Below are 27048 nucleotides of genomic sequence, written 5' to 3'. Positions count from 1 at the left end.
CTAAAAGGGTTGAACGATCAATCGTTTTGAGGTTTGAGGTAAATAAAAATAATTATCAACCAACTAAAGAGAGAATTGACGAGAGTAATTAAAGTGAAGGGTATTTTCATAAAAAAATCTATACTAACGAGCTAATAAGCCGAACTTTGAAAATCTAGAGTTTGGCTTGTTATACTTAACGAGCCTTATTTAAAGTTTAAACTGAACTAAATCATGTTTTTTTTAGCTAGCTCGAAAGATTTGCGAGCTGGTTTTGCTCGGTGTTACCCCTAGTTGTAACCCTCCTCCCCTCTTTCTCTCCATATTTTACGGGAATTTTTTGTTTTGATTTAAAATTTTTAAATATTTAAAAAATTATTTAAAAAACTGAAATGATTAATATTCAAGCCTTGACCCGCTTTGGGCCCCGAGACTGCTGAGTCTCCACAACTCAGAATTATCCCTAGTATTTCAGGGACATGAATCGGATCCCGATTCTACTGGGCGTAAGGAAACTGGAAAGAGAAAAACTCCTCAGGAAAAGAAAAATATCCACTCAGATGTTAACATGTTCTAAAACAGTAGATTTACATTTCATTTTACCGGAGTCGAGGAGCTGCGATTAACTCTCTTTAGTGGAAGCCTTTCGGAAAGGCGCAGCTCCTCCGTAGCTCTCTTTGTTGGGAGATGAAGGCATCGACAAGGAAGAACGAAAAGACGCAAATAAATTATTTGTTGAAATTTTCAGACAAAAAGGGGCCAAAGAAGTGAAGATTAGAGATTTCTCTCTTTTCTTTCTCTCTGATTTGGAGTAGTTGTCTCCGTGGCCATGGATTTGCTTCCAGGAGATACACCACCTATCGCTCGAAGGCTTGGTTTCAGGTCTCTCAAGCTAGCAAACATTGTCATGGACGAAGTTCTTGGAGAAACCCCATTTGGAGTCGAGTACGGAAGGCTGGAAAATGGCCTAGTATACTACGTACGATCTAATTCGAAGCCGAAGATGAGAGCTGCTCTCGCGCTCGCCGTCAAGGTCGGGTGAGTGTTTGTAGATTTGTCATACTGAGACGAGTTGCATTGATTGATCTGTTCCTTTTTTTTTTTTTTTGTTCGGTTTTCTCTATCATTTATTTACTTTTCGGGCAGACCACGAATGACCGGCTTAGTGTTTGTTCGTCAAATTTGGGAGACAAGTCTTTGCTCTTTGCTTTTTGGATTTGTTTTCGTTGAATCCGCTAGTATGGTTTTTTTATTCCCGACTTGGTTGGCGTGTAGTTTTATACCTCTTATTTATTGATTTTTTATTTATTTATCTTTAAGGCACTTTGGTCTACGATGAATTTTAATTGATCAAATTTTGTCATCAGGTTTGATGTACCTGTGAACATTTTTTTTTTTTCTGTAATCGAGTTAAAAAAGGGTTTCTAGTATGTGATCATTCTCTATTTCCCTGAAAAAAAACAGTACTGCATTTTGCTTTTAAAAACAGCACTCATATTTTTACCTGTGATCATTTACTGGTAATGGATGATAATAAGTTTACTCGCTGTTGGAGAAAGTGTAAAACATTTGTTGTCTTCCAGCTAAAATGTGGTCTCCATAATTCTTTAAGTTAGTTATTTTTTGTTTTCAAGGTGCATACTTGATAAGTTGCTTCTGGAGGATCCTTAAAGTCTTATTGGAAGATAAAAATTTTGAATTATTTATTGTGAACTGCACTTCGAGGTTATAGACATGAGTTGTTGTTTTGCAAAAGAATGACTATTAATTAGCTGTTCACCAGTCCTCTTTCATTTGTGAAACTGTAGAATGATAGAATGAGGTTATGGACTAGAAGAGACCAGTATTAAATTAATATCCACAACAGATTTTCTGTCTGTTTACTTGCTTATATTGCATTCACTGAAATATTTAACTAGTCAATGTATTGGCTCTGTGGCAGCTCAGTTTTGGAAGAGGAGGAGGAGCGTGGGGTAGCTCACATAGTTGAGCATCTTGCTTTTAGTGCAACTAGAAAGTATACGAATCATGACATTATCAAATTTTTGGAAAGCATTGGGGCTGAGTTTGGTGCTTGTCAAAATGCTTCCACATCTGCAGACGAAACAATTTATGAACTGTTTGTTCCTGTAGACAAGCCCGAACTTTTATCTCAGGCGATATCAGTATTGGCAGAATTTAGTTCCGAGGTGGAATCTTGTTTCAGTCCCTGTTGCTATTATAAGGTAGCTTATTTCTTGTTAATGCCAGTTGTTTTTTTCCTAGATTCGAGTTTCTCCACAGGATTTGGAAAAAGAAAGAGGAGCTGTTCTTGAAGAATATCGAGGAGGGCGGAATGCGGCTGGGCGGATGCAAGATGCCCATTGGATTCTTATGATGGAGGGATCTAAGGTTCTTTTTCTTTCTTAATATTAATTTCTCTTTGAATGTTTTCCTTTTTTGTCATGATTCTATTTTTTAGTTTTTGAATTCAAGATTGTATAAATTGCTTTGAAATGATTCAACTTGGGAAAATTTTCAAGTTTTTCACTTCAGAGTAAGCATTTGGTTCCCTTCTGTAGATCTGACTGTGATTATACAAAACGTCCATTTTTTTTTTTTCTAAAGGCTTGGAAGGCTTAAAAAATGGTTCAGGTGTGTCGTTATTTATGGCTGTAAACAATCTCCAACTCATCAAAAAAATAGGAAACAAAAGTTAACATTCTTTGGTGCTAATATTTTCTGGCACTTATATTCTGTACATTGCTGGCATTTTCCTTTCTCTTACATCTCTTGATGTCTCGTAACCAGTCATCCAAATGCTCAACTTATTATTCTGTCTGATGTTGTTAGTCAAATAAATGACCTAACTGTCAAGGCAATAGGTTTTTTATGAGGTGCAAGCTTTTGATCTAATGGGAGAATTCAGTTATTAGAGTTTTAGATGATGGTTTATCAACTCTCTAGCCTTGAAGGCATGGCAGGCTGCTAGTGTGTTCTCTGTGTTTGTTGCCGGAAAGATATGTTTTAGTTCTCTTAATCCTGGAACAGCATTGGACCACCATTTTCTCTACCAATTATTAACTTTTTAGGAGGTCTTTGCAGTATGCTGAACGTCTACCAATTGGTGTAGAAAAAGTTATTCGCACTGTTACTTCTGAAACAGTTAAGCAGTTCTACAGAAAGTGGTACCACTTACACAACATGGCTGTGATTGCTGTTGGGGATTTCTCTGATACACAGGTTGAATCCTGTTCCTAGTTATTTTCTTTTGTTAAGTAGACTCTTGACAGTGTAATGATTTCATCCAATTTCCTGACATTGTAGTTGTTTTTTATTGTAGACTGTGGTTGATTTGATAAGTATGCATTTTGGGCAAAAAGTTGCAGACACACTTCCTCCACAGCTACCTGATTTTTCTGTTCCAACTCATGAAGAGCCACGTTTTTCATGCTTTGTCGAATCTGAAGCTGGTGGGGTTAGTATATGATGATTGATTCAAGCAGCTATGTACAGTCTTTCTACTCTATTGATTTAGAATCATTCTGCACTTGGGGCCGTTCTTCAAGGTAGAAGCAGCTGCGGGTCCAACTTCTGGCAGGAATTCCATCTGATCTCTCTTTATTGCACCCTGTAGACTGGAGAGGAGCCAACGTGGCTCAATACTTACTTCCATAGAATCCTCTCCTGGAGTGGTAATTGGGAGCACTGCAAAAATTGGATGCGAGGGCTGTGAAAGAATTCCTTAGTATCTGAAAATCCTGATAAATTGGGTTCAGGTCCAATTTGGTTTTCCTTTACTGTTTCCTGCTTAAGTGAGGACTCTTTAAATTAATATTCAATAACTATTACTAATGAAGTCAACAAAAAAAATGATGAGTATAACAATGCAATGCCACTTTGAGATGAAAAACTTGGTATAGGTGTGCCTATCATTTGCTATGATTAAGTTGGACCACTTCCTCTCAAGATGACCAGCTAAAGTTAGGAGACATCTTCCCAAGTCTGACCTTTAAAACAGGATTGTTTCAAGCCCCGACCAAACCAAAGTGGAGAAACTAACATAAGAGAACAATGACTTCTTTTACTTCAATGAACTAACATGAGATGTGGTACACCTGTTCAACAATTGAAGGGTTGGGCTTTTTCACCCTCTTAACATCTTCCTCGCATCAGGGTTAAACAGAGAATTTGGACCTAGACATGAACAACATACACACACATGTCATAAAGAATACTCATACAGGACGCATAGAACACGAGACTACTAAACAGAAACTCTGGGGCTTAGATTTGTCTGAAGCCCAGTTGAAGTTGGGCTGATTCTTCACAACATAACTACCCAAAGATAAGTGACCCCACAACTAATAATTCCAGGATCTTTTCAAAGGTAAACCAATCTGGAAAATACTCCTAAACTCTAAGATAACTGATCTGTGAGGTGGAGGAAAACTTGTACTGTCATATGATTGTGCGACTTTTACCTGCTAACAACTATCATAGAAGTGTAATCTCTGAAATTTCTTCCTATTATTTTATAGTGGCTTGGATTAAGAAAACATTTATCAAGATCTGGTCAGTAATCAGATCCTATTTAGGATTTATATAATAAAATACCCTGATGTGGTTCAAGATGTGTCCATATTAAGCAGATCAAAGTCTGAATCCAAGCAGGGTGGACTTGGATCAGTCTTTGAGATAGGTCTAAGCAACTCACCTGTTGAACATTGAGGAGATTGAAGGTGAATGACCTATGAATCATTTCATGATGTTGATTTTGGAATATCTGCTTGGTAGTGATTGAGTCAAATAATCTGCACCCATCAAGCAGAATGGATGGTTAGAGTTTTGTTGGATAGTGATATTTTTACAAGGTCAATTGTTTGTGTGACCGTTCTATTTAAGTGCTTACATTGATGTTGTTCTCTTGGATTGGTTCAGTCAGCAGTAATGATCAGTTGTAAGATGGCAGTGGGTGAATTGAGAACAGTGAAGGACTACAGGGATTCATTGGCAGAAGCAATGTTCCATTGTGCTCTTAACCAAAGATTTTTCAAAATATCTCGTCGAAAGGAACCCCCTTATTTCTCTTGCTCATCAGCTGCAGATGTTCTTGTTCGTCCTATCAAGGCTTACATAATGACCTCCTCTTGCAAAGAGAAAGGGACTATTGAAGCACTTGAATCGATGCTGCTGGAGGTACAAATTGGACCACTTAAAGTCAGTGGCTTCTTGTTTACTATATTTTTCACACTGAACTTTCCATCTTGCAGGTTGCGAGAGTTCGGATTCATGGATTCTCAGATCGTGAAATATCTATTGTCCGTGCTTTAATGATGTCAGAGATTGAATCTGCTTATTTGGAGCGTGATCAGATGCAATCAACAAATCTACGTGATGAATATTTACAAGTAATTTCATATATGCATTTTGTATCTTTTTCTGTTTTTCTTGTGGTTCATCAAGTTTCAATTTTTTTCAGAATGCTTATGCTTATAGTGGTTATTGTACAGCATTTTTTTCGAAGTGAGCCAGTTGTTGGGATTGAGTATGAAGCACAACTGCAAAAAGCAATCTTACCTCGTGCGTTACACTTTGCTATTCGTTTCATTTTTCTTGACCTATTGTTGGATTCCCATGGTTTTGTTTACAAAACAGATTACAGAACTTCTTACATTTCCATTGCAATGTAGAAAAGCTTTTAGATTTTAGTTTTTTGACTTATCTTACTACTGAGCCTATTGCTTTTCTTACAAAACTGTGTTTGTTTTTATTATCTTAGACATTTCTGCGGCTGAAGTATCCAGGTTTGCTGAGAACTTCCATACAGCACACAGTTGTGTGATTAAGATAGTAGAACCTCAAGGTCGTGCTACCGTAGATGACCTAAAAGCAGCAGTAATGAAAATTAATTCTCTTGAGGAAGGACAAGTCATTCCTCCATGGGACGATGAGCACATACCTGAAGAAATTGTAACTGTGAAGCCAAATCCTGGGTAGGCTTTTATTATTACTGTTTTTTCAGTATCAATGAGAATGATGATTTTATTAAGAGAGGATACCTGTAGGAGAGAGAGTATAAGGACAATACAAGTCATGAAGAAAGAAGAAGAGGCAGACAAAAAAAAAAAAAAAAGACATAGTTGAGAAGTAAGCTTTGATTGACAAAGAGACTTTGTCGGGAAGTAGGCTTGATTGACCAACAAGAAACAAATAGTTGAGCTTGCTGAACTGTAGCTACATCTAAAGTTCTTAAATTTGTTTTTTTTTTTAAATGTACATCTAGAGACTTGGGCAGTCCAATCTTACTGTTTCCAGCTGAAGCATTGTCTAGACTTGCTTGGATAATGAAGATTAGAAGGGAAGAATGTAGTAGACAAAGAGAGGGCATATAAGTAAGTAGTAAAGGCTAAAAATGAAGAGAACTCTTGAACTTATCTTCCACAGTTTGACTCCTCTATTAGTAACTCTAGAAATAGATTAGGTTTACATGCCCATCCAGCTTGCTATGCCCAATAAACCAACTTTCATACAAAGTTTCTACTCTCTAACAAGGGTAACAGGTTCTGAGTTGGTTTTCTTTCATAACGAGAAGTCTGAGAGATAAATCATTTTAGTCTCTTTTATATTTCTTTGGTGTGTCTCTAAGAATAAGTATCCCCTAGGGCTTGAGTTTTCACCAACTCTAGTGAGAACCATCTTTTTTAATTGTGATCAATTAGTGAATAAAATTTTTCCAAGCATCTATTTAGACAATAATGAACCCAAATTAGCAACTAAAAGACCATAGAAACCAAGTTTAAGTCACTATTCGAACAACCAGATTCCCACCCTACTTTGATGCTCTGAAAATTAATGTTTTTGAAAAACTTATGTAAAATAGCAGTTATAATACTCTGGAACTTTTCTTTAATGCATCTAGTGGTTGATTGGATAGTTTTAGTCTGCTGAGGTTGACGGTCTTCTTCTTCACGTACATTGATTCATATTTCTTGTAGTTTAATTCATTAGAAAACTCCTACTAAAATGGGAAATTTCCCAATAAAAGCAGCTAGTACTGGGTGAACTCATATTGATTAAAGTAGAAGACAAGAAAATGGTAAGAGGCTTTACCTTATCCCTAGAAGATTGATATCTTAACAAGTGCATGTTTGTCTATTAAGCAGCTAGTACTAGGTGAACTCATATTGACCAAAGTAGAAGACAAGAAAATGGTAGAGGCTTTATCTTATCCCTATAAGATTGATATCTTGACAAGTGCATGTTTGTCTATTTTCTTGTTTCAGGACAATTACCGAACAGAATGATTATGCAAATATCGGGGTCACAGAATTAGTGTTGTCTAATGGCATGAGGGTTTGCTATAAGAGCACAGACTTCCTCGATGATCAGGTACGGGATTACTGATTGAATTTCATAGTTCACTAACATATTTTTGTTTGTTGTTATTATTATTGTTTTTGTTATGTTATTATTTTTCACTTTGCAGATTCTTTTCACTGGGTACACATATGGTGGTTTATCTGAACTTCGAGAATGTGATTATTTCTCATGCTCAATGGGGTCCACAATCGCTGGAGAAATTGGTGTATTTGGCTACAGACCTTCAGTTCTCATGGATATGCTTGCTGGCAAGAGAGCTGAAGTTGGAACGAAGGTTGGAGCTTACATGAGAACCTTCTCTGGCGACTGTTCACCATCTGACCTGGAGACTGCATTTCAGGTTTGTCCTTTTGGAAGATCTGATAGTTTGTGTGATCTGCTGCCACCCCTTTGAAATGTTTTGGAACATTAACACCCTATCTTTCTTTACCTAATGTACATGTTGTCTGTGCCGCAGCTTGTCTACCAGCTATTCACAACTGATGTGGTTCCAGGAGAAGAAGAAGTGAAGATAGTAATGCAAATGGCTGAAGAAGCAATTCATGCACAAGAACGGGACCCTTATACTGCATTTGCAAACCGTGTCCGAGAGCTGAACTATGGAAACTCTTATTTCTTTAGGGTATGCCAGATTCTTATATATTTCTCTCATTCATCACCCCATTTTCACGATTCTAACTCACCTTCTGCTTTGCAGCCAATTAGGATTAGTGACCTTCAAAATGTTGACCCTAGAAAAGCGTGTGATTATTTCAATAATTGTTTCAAGGACCCTTCCACTTTCACTGTTGTGATTGTAGGAAATATAGATCCAAATGTTGCAGTTCCGCTCATTTTGCAGTATCTGGTAGGTTCAAATTCTGTATTGACCTATTCAGACTTTATTGTGTGGTATTTCTGCTGACTGTGTTGATGCTTCTAGGGTGGAATCCCAAAGCCCATGGAACCAATTTTACGTTTCAATAGAGATGATTTAAAAGGCCTACCTTTTACATTTCCAGCCAGAATTGTTAGGTATATGTTATACATGAGGTTTATCATACAGTGATCTGTAACCATATATATTCGATTTCGCTCTCTTCTTACAGAAATGCTCATGCCATGCATGCAGGGAAACAGTGCGCAGCCCTATGGTGGAAGCACAATGTTCTGTCCAACTTGCCTTTCCTGTGGAGTTGAAGAATACATCTATGGTGTGTGGAAGTGTCGTTGCTTTTTTTTCCTGATATTTATTGAATGTGAACTATTTTTCAAAAAAGGAAAAACATTTTTTTGTTAGTATTTATACATATTTCATGTATCTTAAAGCAACTATCTGGGCAGTTCTTTACTGAAGTGATCCCTACAGTTCTTTCTTCTGTTATTGTTTTTGTTCCATCTTTCTTTCTGCAAAAGTAGTCAGTTTTCAGACTTTAATAGTTTCTTTCTTTCATGATTCGCTCATTTGACCTTCCAGGTAAGCACCACTCTTGTTTCCCTCGATTGATTTCCATGGTTCACTTTTGCACCTTTACTACATGTTCTGTATTGTTGTATTATAATTTTGTGTCTAAATCTCATAAGGGAAAAATGGAAAGAAGGAAGAAGATAAATAATACTTTATCTGTGTTGTGTTTTGGTTTTTATACTTTAATTTTTTGTTTTCACTGCAACAAACATATTAAGAAGTCTTCTGTTTTCCTTTCTTTTACGTCCAATTCCATTTCAAGATGGAAGAGATTCACTACGTTGGATTTCTAAGCAAGCTTCTGGAAACAAAAATAATGCAAGTTCTTCGGTTCAAACTTGGTCAGGTATATTCTTTGTTCTACTTTTGACAACTCTTGGGAGTTAACTGTTTATGATGGGCTATATGCATTTATATGTTTATTAACTGCCCTAATTTTTTATGTACATTTATGTTTTAGATCTACTCTGTTGGAGTGTCTGTGTTTCTTGGTGGTAATAAACCATCAAGAACTGGAGATGTTCGTGGAGATATCAGTGTAATCTTCTCCTGTGACCCGGATATCTCATGGAAGCTGGTATGTCTTTGATCAGTTGCATTTACCTGCTGAAAGGCTATCCTCTACTTTTCATATATTCTATTACTTTATGGAGCTCTATGAAAAATTGTCTAAATAAAAACAAGAAACTCAACAACTTGTTAGTGAAGAAATTTTTCTTCATAAACAATAATTTGACCTTTGCTAGGAACAGTTTGGTTGAGAGTTCTTGTTGGTTTTGTTGTTGATTGATAGTGGAGTATTAGTAAATATTATGACTGCTACTACTTTAGGTTGATCTTGCTTTGGACGAGATATCATGTCTTCAGGAGCTGGGCCTTTCTGATGCGGATGTTTCAACCATCCTTGAAATTGAGCAACGAGCCCATGAAAATGGGCTGCAGGTGAATACTCTTATTGTTTTAGTGTTTGATGAATGATGTTTAATAAGTTATGCAAATTTTATGACATCTATATTTGCTCTTTCAGGAGAACTACTACTGGTTGGATCGAATTTTGCGTAGCTATCAGTCACGGGTCTATTGTGGCGATGTCAGTGCATCATTTGAGGTATGAATACGACCCGTTGAGCTTATTCTATCCTCTAACAAGCTCCTTGAAAATGCCACTGTCGGTGAGATGAATACGAGTGAGTCCTTACCTCTTGTGTGGCCTGTAGCCCCATTTACGCATTATGAGCATGCCTTGACTTTGTCTTTCCAGATAAAAAAAAAAAAAAAACTTACAGACCACAAACTGATATTTAAAAAAGAAAAAGAAAGAAAAGATTTGGTGCTTGTTGAAAACAAACTTCTTCAAGAAACTCCAAATCTTAAGTAAAAAGATTTTGCAGTGTGGCTCTGTTTGCATGGAATGTGGTGGGGACCCCAGTATGCTCACCAAGTGGACTTACTAATTATGGTTAAAATTATTTTTATTTTATCTTTCCTGATTTTACTAGATTTGATCAAATAGTGATCTTATCTATTTTGAATTTTAAATTTCAATTCGAATTTTAGTTTATCTTTTCTGATATTATTGGATTTGATCTTATCTATTTTGAATTTTAAAATTTAATTTTAGTTATTTATAGGTTGTAACAGGATGTTGAATTCATCTTTGACAATGAATTTTTGAAACTTCCCTGTTTTGGGTCTCTCCCTCTCTCCCTCCCCTTTTTTCTTCCCCCTCTTTCTCTATTTTCGTCCTCTAAATTATTTTTCTCTATTCTCCTATTTATCATTCTGATACGACATTCTCTAATTTCTCATACGACAATTAAATCCATGCTTCATTACGCTTTCATCCTGCATCAGAATGACATTAACTAGTCACTTGGGAGTTTAAAAGATTTGTTAGTTGCTACGTCCGTAAAAGGTGGAAATGATGTATATTTTGGTCATAAGATGTGCAAATTAATGATATGTCAGACTTTGAAGGTACACGATGGTTGTTTATTTAGGTTCCAATACTTTGAAGTTCGTTAACATGAATAAACAATGTAGAAGTCATTTAGCCATAAGTTTAGCAACTTGCTCTGTGTATATGATGGATTGGACTACAGGTTTTTCTCAGTTTCTTTAGTTACTATGATCAGGTGCAAGATGAGGCACGATCCAAAGTAAGAGCATCGTTGACACCATCTACAGCACAGATGGCATTACAACGGGTACTGCCTTCTCCATGCAGAAGGCAGTATACTGCTGTAATTCTAATGCCTCAATTATCTGGCTTAAAGCTTCTGAAATCATTTTTTAGATCTGCACCAAGCAAAGCCAGCCGAGATGTAAAGGTGAGTGAAATTATATTTTGCATTTTATACCTTTAATGGTAGGTGAAGAGCCTTGATCTCAGAGTCTATTTTTTACCTGGTTTTTGCCAGCTTTTGGCGGGTGTGGCAAGCGCTGTGGTGTTGGCTGTTAGCTTGTGGAGATATTCTCGTAGTACTCTGAAATCTTAAGACTTGATATGGAATTACTTAAACTAAATCTAAAACTTCCAGTGCCATTGAAATTGATTATGTATGAGTGCCTATGGAGCCCATATAGAAGAGACCCAAGAGTAAAGGATGGAGATCATCAACAGGAAGTAAATAGCAATCACATAGACCACGGCATTGAACTTGATCCCCCACTTGGGGGCAAATCCTATCAAGAAAAATCATTAATGACCGCAGCTTCCATGTATAATACATTCTTTGGTGTCATAGCTAACATTACCTTCACCATAATTTGGAAAGTGGAAACCACAAAGTTGTATGTTCCACATGTACTTTATAATCTATCATCTTCTACCTCCCAACTCTGTTTTGTTACTCTCCCTTCCATCGTGTTCCTATTGAACCAGTTCACAACGAGTGCAATGCTATTGGATCATTCCTCTATAAGGTCCTACTCTACCAGGATGTTGTCTACCCCAATTGTTCACGGAGCATGAATGTAATAAAAGCAGAGCAAGCAGGTATATCTTTCTATTTTTGTTTTGACATGCAATGGAAGCAAATCCACAGAGAAGAAAGCTTAAAAGAAAACAATTCAGTTGTTAGAGAAAATCATTCCTGTTTCAGCGGTGCAGGTATCTGTACATAGAAAACTTTCTTTCTTTGCCGCCTAGTAACTAACTCTTAAGTGTTCCTTATTGGAGGAGTTTCATGGTTTCTACTTTCCGTTTCGTTCTGATTTATCATGAAACGCGTGTATGATAATGGTCCTCTCCTTCTTGATGCTCACTGCTCGCCCCCGACAGGGTTACTACTGCTTGCGGACGTTGATGCATTTGATGTGGCTTGCTTGGCTGTTACTAGTCAATAATTGCTATAAGTGGATGCGCTACTTGCGTACCGTCTTATCCGGTATGCAGTGGGCCACCATTATTGTAAGAGAATCCGAATCTCTTTGAATCATAGACGCAACCCTCAAGATACTTTTTTCGCAGCCATGACTGTCACCTTCGCGTGAATCTCCGGATCTCTTTTGGTCGTTTTTATGTTTCACATGAACCGTGCAGGCCGGGTTTGCAAACTTTCTTTGTAAAATGACGTTGTTACCCTTAGTAGGCGGGAGTTTTTACTCGATTAACAGTTTATTTTGTCCGATTGGGTTATTAATTTCTCTCGTTAAAATTATTGATTTTCTCTAATTTTTAGTGAATTCTCTTTAAAATAAAATATATTTTTTAATTTAAGAAGCCTAGTCTCATGAAAACCAACACTTAAAAATATTAATCTATTTATTATTTCTCAAAATTATATGTGACCTTATACCTAATACTACTATTATTTACTTACCGATTTGTTGGCGTGATGTTGAGGAGAACTTTTTCTAGATCCGTAAAAACAGAGGAAGAAGTCTTACTTAGGTTTTTCATGATCAACTTTTGGTAATAAGAAGCAAAAGCCAAAATATTTTTCGATTCTTCGAATCGGGTTGAATCGAAAAATCTTAATTTTATAGGTTTATATACCTGTTTAATTACCCGTAATCACTTTCAATTGTTTTCATTGAATTAATTGTTAATGGCGGTTATTACGTGCAGAGAAGCATCACTGGACGTCAGCCACATGGTGGGCAGACCAGAGACAGGGGAATTGTTTTCATTGAATTAATTGTCAATGGCGGTTATTACGTGCAGAAAAGCATCTCTGGACGTCAGCTACAGGGCAGACCAGAGAAAGGGATAGCCCGCAATTCAAAAGTTTGCTTCCGATGGTTAGGTTGATGCTGACAAGGTGGTCAAGCTGCTCTTGTCCAAGTCCCCTCGAAGGTACCTAGACAGCTTTCGGTATCAAATATGTTCCACGTAATAAATGGCCGGAATTGCCGTTTCAAAAATCTCCAGGAAAATTAAACCAGTGGGGCTTCATTTGGAATCTTCTTCATGACTTTTGTTGCCAATTGTGTTGGAGTTTTTTGTCCTCTGTGAAAGGCTAGTCTTCTAGATATTTTATTTCTTCTTTTATAATTTCATTTTCTTCAAGCAAGAAAATTTAGGTGATACTGAGACGCTCGCCATGCTCAAATGGACTGATCCGATTTATCTCTACCGGGGCACTCCAGGCCCAGCCCGCTTCCGGTCACACCCTTATCCCCGCGGTTTTCACAGAGATTCCAACTCCCTCGGTAACTTGTGATACCGGTCTTAATTTGCAAGAGATTCCATTCGAACAAAATCAATATTTATGGGCCGCACAATCAAGGCTACCCGCGTCAATAAAAAGAAACGCTATTGGCCCCTCGACGTCCCAGATTCTGCCACGTAGCTCATGCTTCTCTTGTGCCGGAACCGTGAAAACTATAAATAAACGGTCTTCCACTCTTCCATATCGTCTCTGGCTGGAAGCTTTGGCTGGAAGATTTGTCCTCCATTTCCTCGGTATCTGCGACGTTGGAAATGGACCGTCTAGCTGCCTGCGTTCTCTTCGTGCTCCTTTTGTGTGGAGTGACTGTTGAGTGCCGAGTTTTCGATCGAGATGTGATCAGATTGCTGTCGAACGGAGCGGATGCGGGTGGTGGCGGTGACGAGGTTTCAATCGGGACGAGGTGGGCGGTCCTTGTCGCCGGATCGTCTGGTTATTGGAATTATAGGCACCAGGTGGATATTTTTTTTCGTTGAAGTTCTTAATTGTTCTGTTTTGGCGTTTTCTATTCTCTGTTGGATTCTCTTTACTGAGTTTATAGTCGTATTAGTACACTTTCGTGATATCTTCTTCCTCTGTTCAAATCCTGGAGTGCCTTTGTACGCTTGTGCTCTAGGTTGATAGAGATTCCTTACTTGTTTTATAGCTATAATTGGATTATGGTAGTTTCTCTGTATGTATATAGTTTTCGTAAACTATATTTAGCTAAGACGTGCTGTGGGCATTCTTAAAGTTCTTTGTACCTTCTTTGTGTCAAAAATATCTTTGGAGAGAAGTTGCTCTGCTAAATTGAGGAAATCATGCTGTCTATCTGCCACTCTTTTGTGGTGTAATAATACTTTTGATTATCATTGTTCTTACTATCCTTTTTTTGAAGATTATTTCAGGGGCTTGTGAGAGTTGGGACTACTTATACTCTTCCGCTGTCATAGAGTGCCCCTTGTCCTGTAGCACTGATTTCAAATCTAATTTCGATTAGTCGATAATACTGTTCTGCTAAGATGTATAAATAGCTAAATTGCTGTCTCGAATTGTCAAGTCTAAAAACTCGCTCAGCCTTGGAAAGGTTTCTAAAATCATAGTTACTTTATGGAATTCCAGCATCTGTGGACATGCTATTTTAGATCACTTTTCCTTGCTTAACCTTGTTTCTCTCTGTTGTAGATTTAATTCTGGTTGATTTCTGAAGCTGACAGTTTACATTTGAAACGTTTCTCAGGCTGATGTGTGCCATGCATACCAGATCATGAAGAAAGGTGGTCTGAAAGATGAAAACATCATAGTTTTCATGTATGATGATATTGCATACAATGTGGAAAATCCTCACCCTGGCATCATAATAAATCACCCGCAGGGTGAGGATGTTTATGCCGGAGTTCCTAAGGTTAATATTTTACATTTCCAAGCCTCTGTTTGTTTATATGTGTCATATTTTACTATGTTTCGCGTGTTTTCTCATGGTTAAGAATACCTAATTGCAGGATTATGTTGGAGATGAGGTAACTGTTAACAACTTTATTGCTGTTCTCCTTGGGAACAAAACGGCTCTTACTGGTGGCAGTGGGAAAGTTATTGATAGTGGTCCCAATGACCGTATTTTTGTGTTTTATTCTGATCATGGTGGTCCTGGTGTCCTTGGTTAGTAGTCCTTCAACTCCTATCATTGGAAATTTTTAGTTGCTTTAGTTTCTCTATTGAGATTCTCGCTTAAATCCACTTCAAGTAAAAAAAAACTGAATTAAGGGCATGGATATCTCAAGTAAATTAAGTTACCATGTCTTATCAGCACCACTTTTCCATTTTTTTTTTTTTTTTTGAGTTTGATCTTGGCCTAAAGTTCGTTTTCATGAAAAGAGGAAAAGCAGATTACTGATTTGAAATGTTTACTTTTTTAATTCAATTTTTAAAATTTTCAGGGATGCCCACCTATCCTTATCTTTATGCTGATGATATTATTGGGGCATTAAAGAAGATGCATGCTTCCAAGTCTTACAAGAGCTTGGTGAGCAATATTTTTTTTTTTACCTAGATTCACTGCTTCCATAGTCTTGATTTCATGAAAAGGAAAACAGTTATGGTTCAACTATGTTACAGGTTTTCTATCTTGAAGCCTGCGAATCAGGGAGTATCTTTGAAGGCCTTCTCCCTGAAGACATGAATATTTACGCCACCACAGCTTCAAATGCTGTAGAAAGCAGCTGGGGAACTTATTGTCCTGGGGACATCCCAGGCCCACCTCGTGAGTATGATACTTGCTTGGGAGACTTGTACAGTATTGCTTGGATGGAAGACAGGTTTGTGATTTTTTGCATCAATTAATATTCTTTGGTTATTAAAGAAAAGTATTGTTTTTTATTGTAAATGTACATTTTTCATAGTACGATTTAGTTTATAGATGAAGTTTAGTTAGATACATGTTTTTCATATGTTGGCAGTGATGTACACAACTTACGGACAGAGACTTTGAAGCAGCAATACAAGCTAGTGAGCATTCATTCTTTTCTTCCTTTTCTTGTTGTTTTGGTCGAATCAATTTCAGGATCTGAGAGAGAGATCTCATTCCCTGGCTCTATGTAGGTCAAAGCCAGGACCTCAAAGCATGACACATACAGCTTGGGGTCCCATGTTATGCAATATGGGGATTTGGATCTTAACACGAAGCACCTATCTTTGTTCATTGGTACAAATCCTGCAAATGATAATTTAACTTTCATTGATGACAATAATGCACTGCCCTTACCTTCGAAGGCTGTGAACCAACGGGATGCAGACCTTGTTTATTTCTGGAATAAGGTTAGTTTGATTTGCTTGATTTTTGGGCTGTTCACCTTTGACATGCATTTTTCCAAATGATTTTTCTTAATCCGCCTCTTTATGTGTTCAGTTCAGGAAAGCCCCTGAAGATTCTCCAAAGAAAGTTCATGCTCAAAGGGAGCTGGTTGATATGTTGTCACATAGAATGCATATTGATAGAAGCATCGAGCTCATCGGAAGGTTACTGTTTGGATCTGTTAAGGGCACAGAGATGTTGAATGCTGTTCGACCAGCAGGCCAGCCTTTGGTAGATGATTGGACCTGCCTCAAGATGATGGTAAGCGGCCAGTACCTCTCCTTCTTAAACTGAGTTGTGAAATACTATTCTATGTACCAGAACCAAATACTGATGTGTATGTATTCCTGGTCCAGGTACGATCTTTCGAAACTCATTGTGGGTCCTTGTCGCAGTATGGCATGAAACACATGCGTTCCCTTGCAAACATTTGCAATGCAGGAATCAATCAAGAGAAGATGGCTACATTATCCAAAGAAGCATGTGACAACACTTCGTTGGGGCCTTACAGTTCTGTTAAGAGGGGATTTTCAGCATGATAGTCATATTTGTTGAATCTTAGCTGGCCAGACGCTTATTCTATTATACTCATGTAAATATATTGAAGAATTGGGTTAGAGAAGATGACGGGGTCACTTACGGTTAGAGAAACCGAACCGAACCGTCTAACATATATAGCTTGGGAAAAGATGTGCAGGTTGATGAAGCAGTTTATTTGTATTTAGTCTCTGGTAATATGTGTAAATACATATATTCCTTTAAATCAAGCTACAGTAAAGTCATTTTAGTCCACATGTATTGTGAATACAATATTTATTCCTGTTTTATTATTTGTGTTTTGTTAGTGTTGTTGTCTACACTAAGTCGTCTCTTTCGAAAGCTCAAAGGGACCCAAACTCAAATGAAGCTGTATAATACAGGAATGACTCTTATGGTATTATAATGGAAATGGTATTGGTTAATGAATTGAGGAAGTTATCATCTAGGGAGTTGTTTCTTTGGGTACAGATCTGTGGAGATCGTTATGAGCATCGTGGACTCTTATAATTGTCTAGTCTAGAATTCAGTGCCTGTCACATTGAATTTGAGAAGATTGTAGAGATATAACTTGATTATATTAATGTGCCATTCAGGCTTAGGTATCCTAAGGTTCAAGTTCCCTTTGTCCATGGGCGTTTGTGCCTACTGTGCCTTTGTTTGGCGTGATTGATCTATTGTGTTCCCTGGATTTGTTAGATTTGTTGATTTGTTTAGAAAGATGAGAAGCTTTTGTCTTATTTTAAGTCTTAGTCCGAAGATTGCAGAAACAAGCAAGTGTTGGATTTAAACATGGGGTACATATATATTCTTGATTCCAAAACTCTTCATATCTTGGGATTTTTTCTGTTGATGTTGGATTAATGAGCTTCATATATTCAAGGTGTCCCGTTTTTTTGGTCACTTGTAATAAACCGATCTGAGATGTTCACAAGGATATTTAGTGTAATTCCTCCTGCAGAATCTCTCCTGAAGCCACGAAGTCTTTTTTTCTTTTGCATTTTGTTATGAATATCATGTTATGGCTGCTGTCTTTTGGACGATATATCACATTTTTAGAAAGTGGGCTCCTCAGATGCTGATAACTTAGACATACTGGATATTAGCAATGAGCCCATGGATATCAACAGGTAGGCTGAAACTCCGTTCTTTCTTTTTTGAGCAGATGTGACGGACAGACGTATTTCTCGACATTTTTGGTGTCTGACCCTAGTAGGTTAACAAGCATCTATTAACTTTCGGTTGATTCAATACCAAACAATGCAAGCAATGAACAGTGAACATACTCAGCAGATAATCACTCGATTTCTAACTAGTTCACTCTAACGATAAGTGAGCTCACGTAGGAAACAGTGCAAGGTCATACACGGTCGGATTTGAGCAAGATTTTCATTTCATACGAGATTACCCAACTGCAAATAGGTAAGGCATATTTAATTCTGCACTCGGCATAAATTTACATTTTATTTTGAAGTCGTTGATTTGAACATAACTCTGGATGAGAGTTCCTCGATTGGTTCGTCCACAAGCTTCCACGGAGAACCTATCAATTTTGTCTTTTCCTATTTATTGTAAACTAAACAGATTAAGGTTTAAAACAGAGCAACTGAAGTGAGAAAGAAGAGTTGGAAACAGGAAAACAGTCAGCTCGACCACCCTCTCTCTCATACGATTTATTCTAGTGAAACCTAAGTACAAATTAGTTCACCTCTTCAGTACATCAGAAATTACCATGTTTTTAAGTGAAATTAATGACATGTCTGCGATACGCACAAATATCCAAAAATACCCCTCGACAGTATTTCTCATCATTTTTAAAATTAAGAAATACCCAAATTCCCTATATTAATATTAAATTTCCGAAATGCTGACAAAGGGCTAATAAGGTGTAACTTCATCTATGCCTAGTCAAACAATGAATCATTAAAATTTCATTAAACGCTGCTTAACGTGATGAAGCAAGGAAAGCTTGATGTTTCTTCTTTTTTAGAGTATTTTATCAACCTCATTTTCTTTCAAAGCCATTTAAAATATGCACAAGTGCTTACACACCAACATACAGACTTAAATAAGAAAACAATTTGTATGGCGAGTCATGCTACTGATAAAAAAACGCTTTACTGTCTAGTCATTGCAGTCTTAAGAAAAGCACAAAAATCATAGTATCTTTCAGAAGGATTTACTCTCTTACCAAATCAGGACTCCGGAAATCATCATTCAACATGAGATAGACTTCCTCCCTCGTTAGGTGCTCTGCAGAAGATTCGACAGCCCATATATTTACTTCTAACTAAATCAAGAATCCAATAGATGAGAATATATATGTGTAGGGACATGAACCACAACATTTTAGAGATATCCTGACTGCGGGCTACGGTTGACATTTTCAATTTTGAATGGGTATATCCAGCAAAGAAAATGAGTAATGCATTCTTAAGCATCCCCAACAGACAACAGTGAACACAGTTGACACATTGGTTTATGAAAAAAAGGACATTTTAACATTTCGATTCCTATGAAAAGAATATCAATGAAATTGTAAATAATACTTACTTGTGATCAGATGGATTTGGCATGACTTCATAAACTATAGTGGCAACGACACCTCTCTTCAACTGTTAAATAATACACAAATTCCAATAAGATACCACTACTTAAAACAGAAGGATGCAAATAACTAGATCTTGACTATATAACATACCTGGGTAGCTTCACCTCGCAAGCCAATATAATAAATTTGGGTGGAGTCAGCACCAAAATTTTCAGAAAAATGCAGGGTGAGGCTGGCGACACCTTGAAACCTAGAATATCTGCTTGAACAGGTCAGTACAATTAGTCAAACGTGAAAATTTTCGAAGGAGATTTGCATCTCATTTCACAAGGCTTCAAACCTCAAAATGTACTACATATCAAGATTTTTTTTTCTATTTTTGAAAAGAAGCTGGTCTAATATTAAAAAATCGTTCAAGGACAATGTTAGTTATAAATCTTGGTAGTTGAAAAGCAAAAATAAATCAAGTAAATGGATCCATCACCTTGTTTGAAATTCTAATACTCCTTGCAAATTTTCAACCAGATCCCACTCCTTGAAGAATGAAAAAAAAAAAAGATATTAGAATTTGCAGAAAGAACAAAATATAACTCGATGGCTGAGACAAGACAATTTTACCTGCACAGGAGTCATATTTTGAGCATCTGAAAAATCAATTCCATCTCGGTTAATGAACCTACAATTCAATTTGCAGTGCTCTTACAAAAGTTGAATACAGCAAATAAAAATATCACAGACTTTTGCAAGAAAGAGAGACGAGGAGAGCCACTGGTGGAGAGAGAGTCCTAATACAAAGTTTAAGAAAGAAATCAGAATTCCAAAGTTTTAGAGGAAAATAATTCAATAATAGACTCCATGTCAGAAATATACCATGTGGCCTAATTCTGAAAGTAATATTTTGCTTTTATCTTAAACTAAGAAACCTGGGTTGCAAACACAATAAACCCATTTACAAAAGAAAGCTCTGACACCAATTGGGCAGAGTGACAGCAGAGGGACCAGATAAGTCAAACGTGGAAACACCAGATCAGCATGGTAACCAGATCTAGCAATACCTTCTAGAAAAGCTGCAAAAATCTTGGCAGGAGTTTTTAACTTATAAATTGACTTTTACGCTTAAACATGAGAGTAGTTAAGGAAAATCAGCTTACGCTCTCATCTTCGAAGGACTTTTTCCTTCTGCACCACCAATGATAGAGATGCTCTTTATCTTCACATCCGATGTAAATCTGTCATGCACCAAGCAATTCATCATGATAAGGTGGTGGTTGTATTTCCATTTTTAAGAGATGTTTGCCCTTTTTAACTTATGTGTTATGCAAGGTTATAAAATGTGACCCAGTCACCAAACTGGTGAAGTGCCTGGGTTCAGTTGGGGTCAACCAGGTGACCACCAATTCTCCCAAGGATGACATCATACAATGTCAAATACCTTTTTAAAAATAAATTTTAAAAAACTCAGTTTCAGGTTTCATTATGCAAAAGGAGGGAAGGTGTGGAGCCCCATCCCTTGCTCCCTTCCTTCTGTTTTAGGGAAAGGGCCACTGCCCTTCTCTCTACCATCCAGAACTTCCACATGGGGGAGGGGAAGAGGGTCAGCCAACACAAGGAAAGGGCGAAGCCACTCACTGTCCTCCTTGCCATTGGATGATGACAAGAAGGGTGGAAAATTCAGTAGTTCAAAATCAAGAAAATACGATTTCAAGAGAGAGAGGGAGCAGGAAAGAGGAGCTTTTGTATTGCAGGGAGAAAATTTCCCCATGCAAGAAGTGACCCAGTCAGCCAATTCAATGATTGAACTACCAAACCTGGTCAGATGAAACTGTGTTTGATCCATTTCTGGGTCTTACAATATGTTGATGTGGAAAGGCCGTATCCAGTTGAACCAGACCAGTCCAATCCAGGTTTTGTAACATTGATTTTATGGGTTTGTCCTTATACTAGTTTTAATGAGGAATGTTCTTTCTCGACTTTTTAACTATGTTTGATATAGATGTTTTATACTATTTATGCTTGTGCTAGAAGTTTGTATGTGAATACGTAATTTTTGATGGTTTAGGGTTTAGGGTTTATATTTTGTGTAAACAATTACATAAGAGTATGGGACTACAATAATTTTCTACCATCTAACTCAATTACCATTCATTTGCTTCTTCAAACTTCTCTCTTATACGGCTTTAAGAGTGGGCATTAGGTCAGGTTTTCCGGGAAACTTGACCGGACCTCAAAAACTCAGGGATGGGATTCCCATTTGACTCCACAAGTCAGGGACAAGGTGTGAAAAAAACCCTCGGATTTCAGGCCAGGGATGGGTGTCCCCAAACCCAACCACAGGATTTTTAAATACCATATAATTTTTAAACGCCACATATACCCATAAATATAATATAAATGACACATATGCTTTGTAACTGTTTTGCTTTTCTCAAGGGTATTTAAGTAAAACTAAAACAAATTTAAAAACAAAAAAGCTAGAAGGTAGGTTACATGGTGGCAGTTTTTTTTTTTAATTATTGTTTGCTTTCACATTCTTCAATGTTCATTTGTTTATTATTATTCTTAATTTATCATGATTAATCTGTGAACAACCTTTATGTTTTATTGTTTTATACATCATTTGATGCAATTTTTAAATTATATTTTAAACTTGTAGTGAGTGCAGTGATCATGCAGGTTTTCAACGGACAGGGCCGGTGTGGGGAAAGGAGAATGGGGCGGGACAAGGTTGGTTTCCCAACCCCATCTGGATTTTTCTCAGTGTTGGGTTTAGAGCTTGGAGTTTGAGGTCAGAGTTGGGTTTTGTACCCATGCCCATCCCTGGATGGCTTGTGTCCCTTAAATACACAAAAGAGCATTCTTGGTCTTCATAAACTATCCTATGCACACAAACACTATTACACGATTTCAGTTCATTCGCAATAGGCTTATCATAGAGCACATGTGTCGAAACATTTACATCTATTTTGTGTATAGTACAATGTATTTATGTCACCATGTGATAGCCCACTAAGTATGTACGTACAGTTAACAGTACTTGAAAACAAAAAATATAGATGCATAATAATCAAGATTGTGATCATTTCAACAAAAAAATAATAATCAAGACTGTGGTATCTACTAGGAAGATGTTTTTTAAGATGTTACATACACATGCAAGAGAGTATTTCAGTAAAAGGAATGGAATAAACTACTTACGGGATGAAAACAAGTAACTCCGGATCGCCGTCATTGCTTTCTAAAAAGCCCTATAGATTCAGAATCATACCAAAGTGATCAACAAATTAAAGCACTGTGGCAATATGCATGCCCGTAGACAAGCATTTCAATAGAATATGACAATAACAGTAATCTTCTAGAATCAGGTATTAAAGTGGTAATAGAAAAAAAAATATATAGAAGAATAGGATAAAAAGAACTTGGATGCAATTTTTTTTAAAAATAATAAAACAATTTTTTATAGAAAAGAACTTGGATGCAATGGAGAAAAAGCACATCTATTTTGGAAGATGTGTAAGTCACATGCTTAACCTCGAAAATACAATATGCTTATTGAAAAACTTAACCAATGCATAAATCCCACACAACAATTAGAAGCTCCAATCTAATTGAAATTGAAATTGATATTGGCTGGCAAAAGAAAGTGCTTCCCACCAACATCTTGATGTGAGACACACCGTTGCTCTGCAGGCTGCCTAGGGCTTCTTTATTCCTTGTATTCTTTCTTTTTTCATATGCCTAAATTTTCTTTTATTTATTTGAGAAAGTGTAAGGTTTAAAGCAGAATGGACCCAAACCCATCGGATTATCAAATTGGTTTTCTGTCACCCTGATAGGGGTAGGGTCAGCATGTTGTTTCAATAGCTTAAGCAGTCAGCAGTTCTGTGGCTGATTTTCACTGTGATCTTGTACAGCCATATAATGTTATTGACCAGCATAATAAACTTTGTAGCTCCAAATAGCATCATGACCTTCTTCTATTTTCAGAATAATGTGTAACACCAAATAATATGGTTAAAAAATAGTATAACTGTCAAGATCAGAAAGCCATCTTGTTCTCCTCATGGCACTATGAAACAATCAATACCATCTCCGAGAAGCTAAAGCAAATCAAGGAAAAAATAGTAGAAATGAAAACCAATGTCAGAAATAAGATAGACTTAATTAAAAGGAAAGTATTACCTCTGAGAAATTTAATCTCTGCTCCCAAGGTTTGAACACAGATTTTACACTTCCAGCAATTGACTCGTTTAAAGCTGAAGCCTTTATAATAGCAAGAGGAATAGTCAAGTTTCAAGAACAATGGCAATGAGAAAGATTTCATCTTCAATATAAATCAGAGTATGTATGCTTTAAGATGAGGCCTATACCGCAGATGCAATGGTTTCACAGTCTCACTAGCATAGAATTATGGAACAACTAGACAACATACTTGTAATCAGCATAAACCAGAAACAGCTCTCGAATGCCTGAAACTTTTTCTCTTTAATATATATATTTATATAGAACAGCTTGACACTGTTATCTAATAAGCAAAATTTAACTTCACAAGTAAACTGACAACTCTCCTTAATCGTTCAGGTCTTGACAGCCTAATGCTAACAGTTGAACATGTTCACTTTGAAACTAAGAGGCTGCAACAATCGCTAGGGCATTCAACAGAATTCTTCAGGTGAGAAGTTCATTAGCAAGGTGAACCATGTTCCAGGTAAAATGCAGGTAAAAAAAATGGACCTGGAGTGAAACTGAATAGCTTCCAGAAGATGGGGTAGTTGTCATGGTTCAAAATATAGAATCAAACGTATCAATAAATCATGGGAAGCAAAAATGCCTTTACTGAAGAATCTGTCACCAAAAGATGACTTCCTACATTTCAAAACAATACTGATTTATTCCCCTGTCACATCAGCAAAAAAAACAGGGCTTGACATGGATAGAATTTTTCGGGAGACACATAAAACATGCAGAAACTTACTCATCGCATTTATTGAGATGTGTCCTTATTGAATTGCTAAAGAGAAATGAAAATCATGGAGAACAGGTAATATTTACTGTAAGATCACATACGAAGTTTGATCAAGTAACTCCTACGTCAGTTTGTCAGGCAGTGAATACTCATATAACAGAAGCAACTCCACCTTGAAAACACAACAATGCAAAAGAACGGAGCTCTAGTCAAACAAAACAGAGTCGGAACTGATTAAGGGGATCATATCTTAATTTACATCGTCAGGTTCTTGCACATTCACATCAATTAACTCAAGGGATTCATGGAAACCGCTGGAGATGAAAACCACAAATGCGGAGTGTATTAAACATAGTCAATAACATTGACGACGATCTAAACCATTTCAAATGCCCCAAATCGATGTCAAACACATTCAATGGCCACATATCCATCATAATTCGTAATAATTGATACAACAGTAGAAAAAAAAATAGACCACTGCATGTTCTAAGAAAAAATGACACAACGAACGGAATAAAGAAGAGAACAGAACGCATTTTAGAGACGAGAGAAAAGATATATACACCTTACATAGATATTTGTGCTTGTAAGGAGACCAACCTGAGGCGCAGCTACTAAAAAACCAATAGACCGGTGCATTTTCCGAGAATAAACCGACATGCAAAACGTAAAAACGAAGATAACAAAAACGCATTTCAGAGAGAAGAGAAAACGGAAAAGACAATACACCTTAGATAGATCTATGTGCTTGTAAAGAGACCAATCTGAAGCGCAGTTGTGATCTTCGCAGCTGTGATCATGCGTACAAGCCATCTCTTCTCTGAGGCTGCCTTCTCTGCGTAGCTCGCAACGAATCCGACGAGAAAACGCTAGAATCTGCCAGAAGCGGGAGCTGAAAAGCACTGCTCTACTGGGGAAGAAATACCTCGAACTCTACCACAAAGTGACACGTCGAAAGACAACATGGTAGGTCCTAACGTGCGCCTATGTGCGTGGAGCCCTGAGGCAAGAGAAATTAAGTAGGATTATTTGCAAGGTGAAAAGTAAGTTAATGCGTCTTGAACTCTCAGTCTTATAAAAAATATATCAGAATAAATAGTTTCTTTTTAATATAATTATTTTAAAAATAGATATAACGAAAGTTAACCATAATCTGTTAGACATTCAGACGATACACTCCCGCCGTTTGGGGTTCGATTGCGTCCGATTGACAAGGGGTTCCGAACTCTTAAAAGCAACTAGACGACGCCTTCTCCTATCTTTTTCGAGAGCATTTTTATTATTTATATATATTAATAAAATCATCCTTGATTTCGGGCTGGATCGTCAATACAACCACGGTGAGAACAAATGGCGTTGTCCAGTCTACTGGTGGGCTGGCCCATATAGACTCTCGGCAGCGAGAACAACCGGAAGTCACGCGAAGAAAAAGCACAAATGGAAGGAGGACAGAAATGGAAGCAGCACGCGGGGAGCCATTCTCCCGACCGTACACTCTCCTGCCTTCACGAATCTGCCGCGAAGATGTTCTCTTTTGCGTCGACGTAGTCATGGCAGCTATGGTCGAGATGAAAGGCCGAGCCTTCAAGCGGTTGGATTCCATTAAGCAGGCAATGCTCCTGTTTGTGCACTCGAAGCTGTCCATTTATCCCGATCTCCGCTTAACGATCCTTGCTGGGTCAATCTATCTCTCTAGGGTAATACTGCTGTTATGATTTGCGACTGAACTTAATGGATCTGTTGTCTCTCAATAAGTGGCATTATCTGCATAGGCAATACATGCGTCTGTTGGGGGATTTTGGAATTTTTTGTTGCTTTTTGGTAACATGTAGTATTTCTTCTCCTGATTTTACTTTTGTTGAGTGGAAAATCAGTAGTCCGAAGTTCTGATCGAAGGTGTTTTCAGTTTGTTCGATGGGTTGGGTCTCTTTTTCTTTATTCTTTCAGGGCGATTGTTGTAGATTTATGGGGTGGGTGATAAGCGTCATTGTGTTGATGAGTTTGTGACATCTAAGTTTTTCTAGCGTTAAAAATGAATTGATTCAACTTGAACTTATTTGGGTGTTAGTGTAGACGAGTTCACTTGGCTGGAAAATAGATTCCAGTGTTAATGCCCCCAAATGAAAAATATGATATAAAGAAAAAAATGAGTAACCTTTTATAATATACTTAAATAAAATATATACTTTAACATATAATTAACAAAAATAAACGTGGTTACTACATTTATAAGTGATTTAATGTGTAGTATTAGAATATATTAATATCTTAATTAATAAAAAAACTATATTATATTACTTAATGATTATAATTTATTATAAATTAAAACAATAATTACGCATGACTAGAGTAAATTATACAAAATTAATAAAAAATTAAAAAATAACACAAGAGAATATAATAAATACACCTAATGGTTTAATTAATTCTAGCAATTGGATAATTAAACCAATTAATGATTAAAATTTATTATAAATTAATATACTAATTACGTGTGACTAGAATAAATTATTTAAAATAAATAAAAAAGTTAAAAATAACATAAGTGAATATAATAAATAAATAAATTATTTTGTAATAACATAAGATATAGTTTAACTTTAAAACTGACTATTTTAATACAAAATAAATAAATTAATTAATTTATCAATAACATAATATATATTTTACATATTAATAATTAATAATATATTAACAAAAAAT

General features: G+C 36.8%; 3 protein-coding genes across 4 annotated transcripts; 2 read left to right on the top strand and 1 right to left on the bottom strand.

Moving 5' to 3' along the window:
- The first annotated feature begins 597 nt into the window (after positions 1–597).
- Positions 598–11798, top strand: LOC137945708 (zinc protease PQQL-like). Of its 2 annotated transcripts, XM_068791693.1 has the most exons (21): positions 598–1017; positions 1922–2168; positions 2245–2370; positions 3064–3201; positions 3302–3436; positions 4900–5157; positions 5232–5369; positions 5472–5541; positions 5741–5954; positions 7245–7350; positions 7448–7681; positions 7799–7963; positions 8039–8188; positions 8264–8355; positions 8453–8534; positions 9051–9134; positions 9249–9365; positions 9620–9730; positions 9816–9896; positions 10924–11118; positions 11209–11798. In XM_068791693.1, the coding sequence occupies exons 1-21, from the start codon at positions 809–811 to the stop codon at positions 11284–11286; spliced, it is 3030 nt and encodes a 1009-aa protein (XP_068647794.1). In that variant the 5' UTR covers positions 598–808; the 3' UTR covers positions 11287–11798. The 2 variants fall into 2 exon arrangements, with proteins under 2 accessions (XP_068647794.1, XP_068647795.1); XM_068791694.1 differs by lacking the exon at positions 11209–11798 and having other exon boundaries at positions 10911–10988.
- A 1867-nt stretch (positions 11799–13665) lies between these two features.
- LOC137945266 (vacuolar-processing enzyme-like) lies at positions 13666–17083 on the top strand. Its single transcript, XM_068791069.1, has 9 exons — positions 13666–13916; positions 14681–14845; positions 14943–15099; positions 15378–15463; positions 15556–15755; positions 15897–15945; positions 16039–16254; positions 16346–16552; positions 16648–17083. The coding sequence occupies exons 1-9, from the start codon at positions 13716–13718 to the stop codon at positions 16828–16830; spliced, it is 1464 nt and encodes a 487-aa protein (XP_068647170.1). The 5' UTR covers positions 13666–13715; the 3' UTR covers positions 16831–17083.
- Positions 17084–18859: 1776 nt separating this feature from the next.
- LOC137946299 (uncharacterized) lies at positions 18860–25253 on the bottom strand. The gene is made up of 9 exons (XM_068792538.1): positions 25075–25253; positions 23559–23639; positions 22575–22624; positions 20531–20608; positions 19998–20055; positions 19864–19913; positions 19530–19638; positions 19382–19443; positions 18860–19081 (listed from the first exon to the last, which is right to left on the bottom strand). The coding sequence occupies exons 1-9, from the start codon at positions 25156–25158 to the stop codon at positions 19042–19044; spliced, it is 612 nt and encodes a 203-aa protein (XP_068648639.1). The 5' UTR covers positions 25159–25253; the 3' UTR covers positions 18860–19041.
- Between the last annotated feature and the right edge of the window lie 1795 nt (positions 25254–27048).

The sequence above is a fragment of the Aristolochia californica genome, unplaced genomic scaffold (assembly GCF_029961685.1).
Source record: "Aristolochia californica isolate CCGP_79_NKW_82.1479 unplaced genomic scaffold, dmAriCali1.0.hap1 SCAF_12, whole genome shotgun sequence".
Taxonomy (NCBI): Eukaryota; Viridiplantae; Streptophyta; class Magnoliopsida; order Piperales; family Aristolochiaceae; genus Aristolochia; species Aristolochia californica.
This window is presented reverse-complemented; position numbering and strand designations above follow the sequence as displayed.

Excerpts from the sequence above, each read along its gene's own strand:
- LOC137945708 (XM_068791693.1), top strand. The coding sequence starts at position 809 with ATGGATTTGCTTCCAGGAGATACACCACCTATCGCTCGAAGGCTTGGT. Across the intron at positions 7,351-7,447 it reads CAGACTTCCTCGATGATCAG|ATTCTTTTCACTGGGTACAC; the intron begins GTACGGGATTAC and ends TTCACTTTGCAG. Across the intron at positions 8,356-8,452 it reads TTTCCAGCCAGAATTGTTAG|GGAAACAGTGCGCAGCCCTA; the intron begins GTATATGTTATA and ends CCATGCATGCAG.
- LOC137945266 (XM_068791069.1), top strand. The coding sequence starts at position 13,716 with ATGGACCGTCTAGCTGCCTGCGTTCTCTTCGTGCTCCTTTTGTGTGGA. Across the intron at positions 13,917-14,680 it reads ATTGGAATTATAGGCACCAG|GCTGATGTGTGCCATGCATA; the intron begins GTGGATATTTTT and ends AACGTTTCTCAG. Across the intron at positions 16,255-16,345 it reads TTGTTTATTTCTGGAATAAG|TTCAGGAAAGCCCCTGAAGA; the intron begins GTTAGTTTGATT and ends TTATGTGTTCAG.
- LOC137946299 (XM_068792538.1), bottom strand. The coding sequence starts at position 25,158 with ATGGCTTGTACGCATGATCACAGCTGCGAAGATCACAACTGCGCTTCA. Across the intron at positions 22,625-23,558 it reads AGAGATTAAATTTCTCAGAG|GGCTTTTTAGAAAGCAATGA; the intron begins GTAATACTTTCC and ends CTGAATCTATAG. Across the intron at positions 19,914-19,997 it reads AAAATATGACTCCTGTGCAG|GAGTGGGATCTGGTTGAAAA; the intron begins GTAAAATTGTCT and ends TCATTCTTCAAG.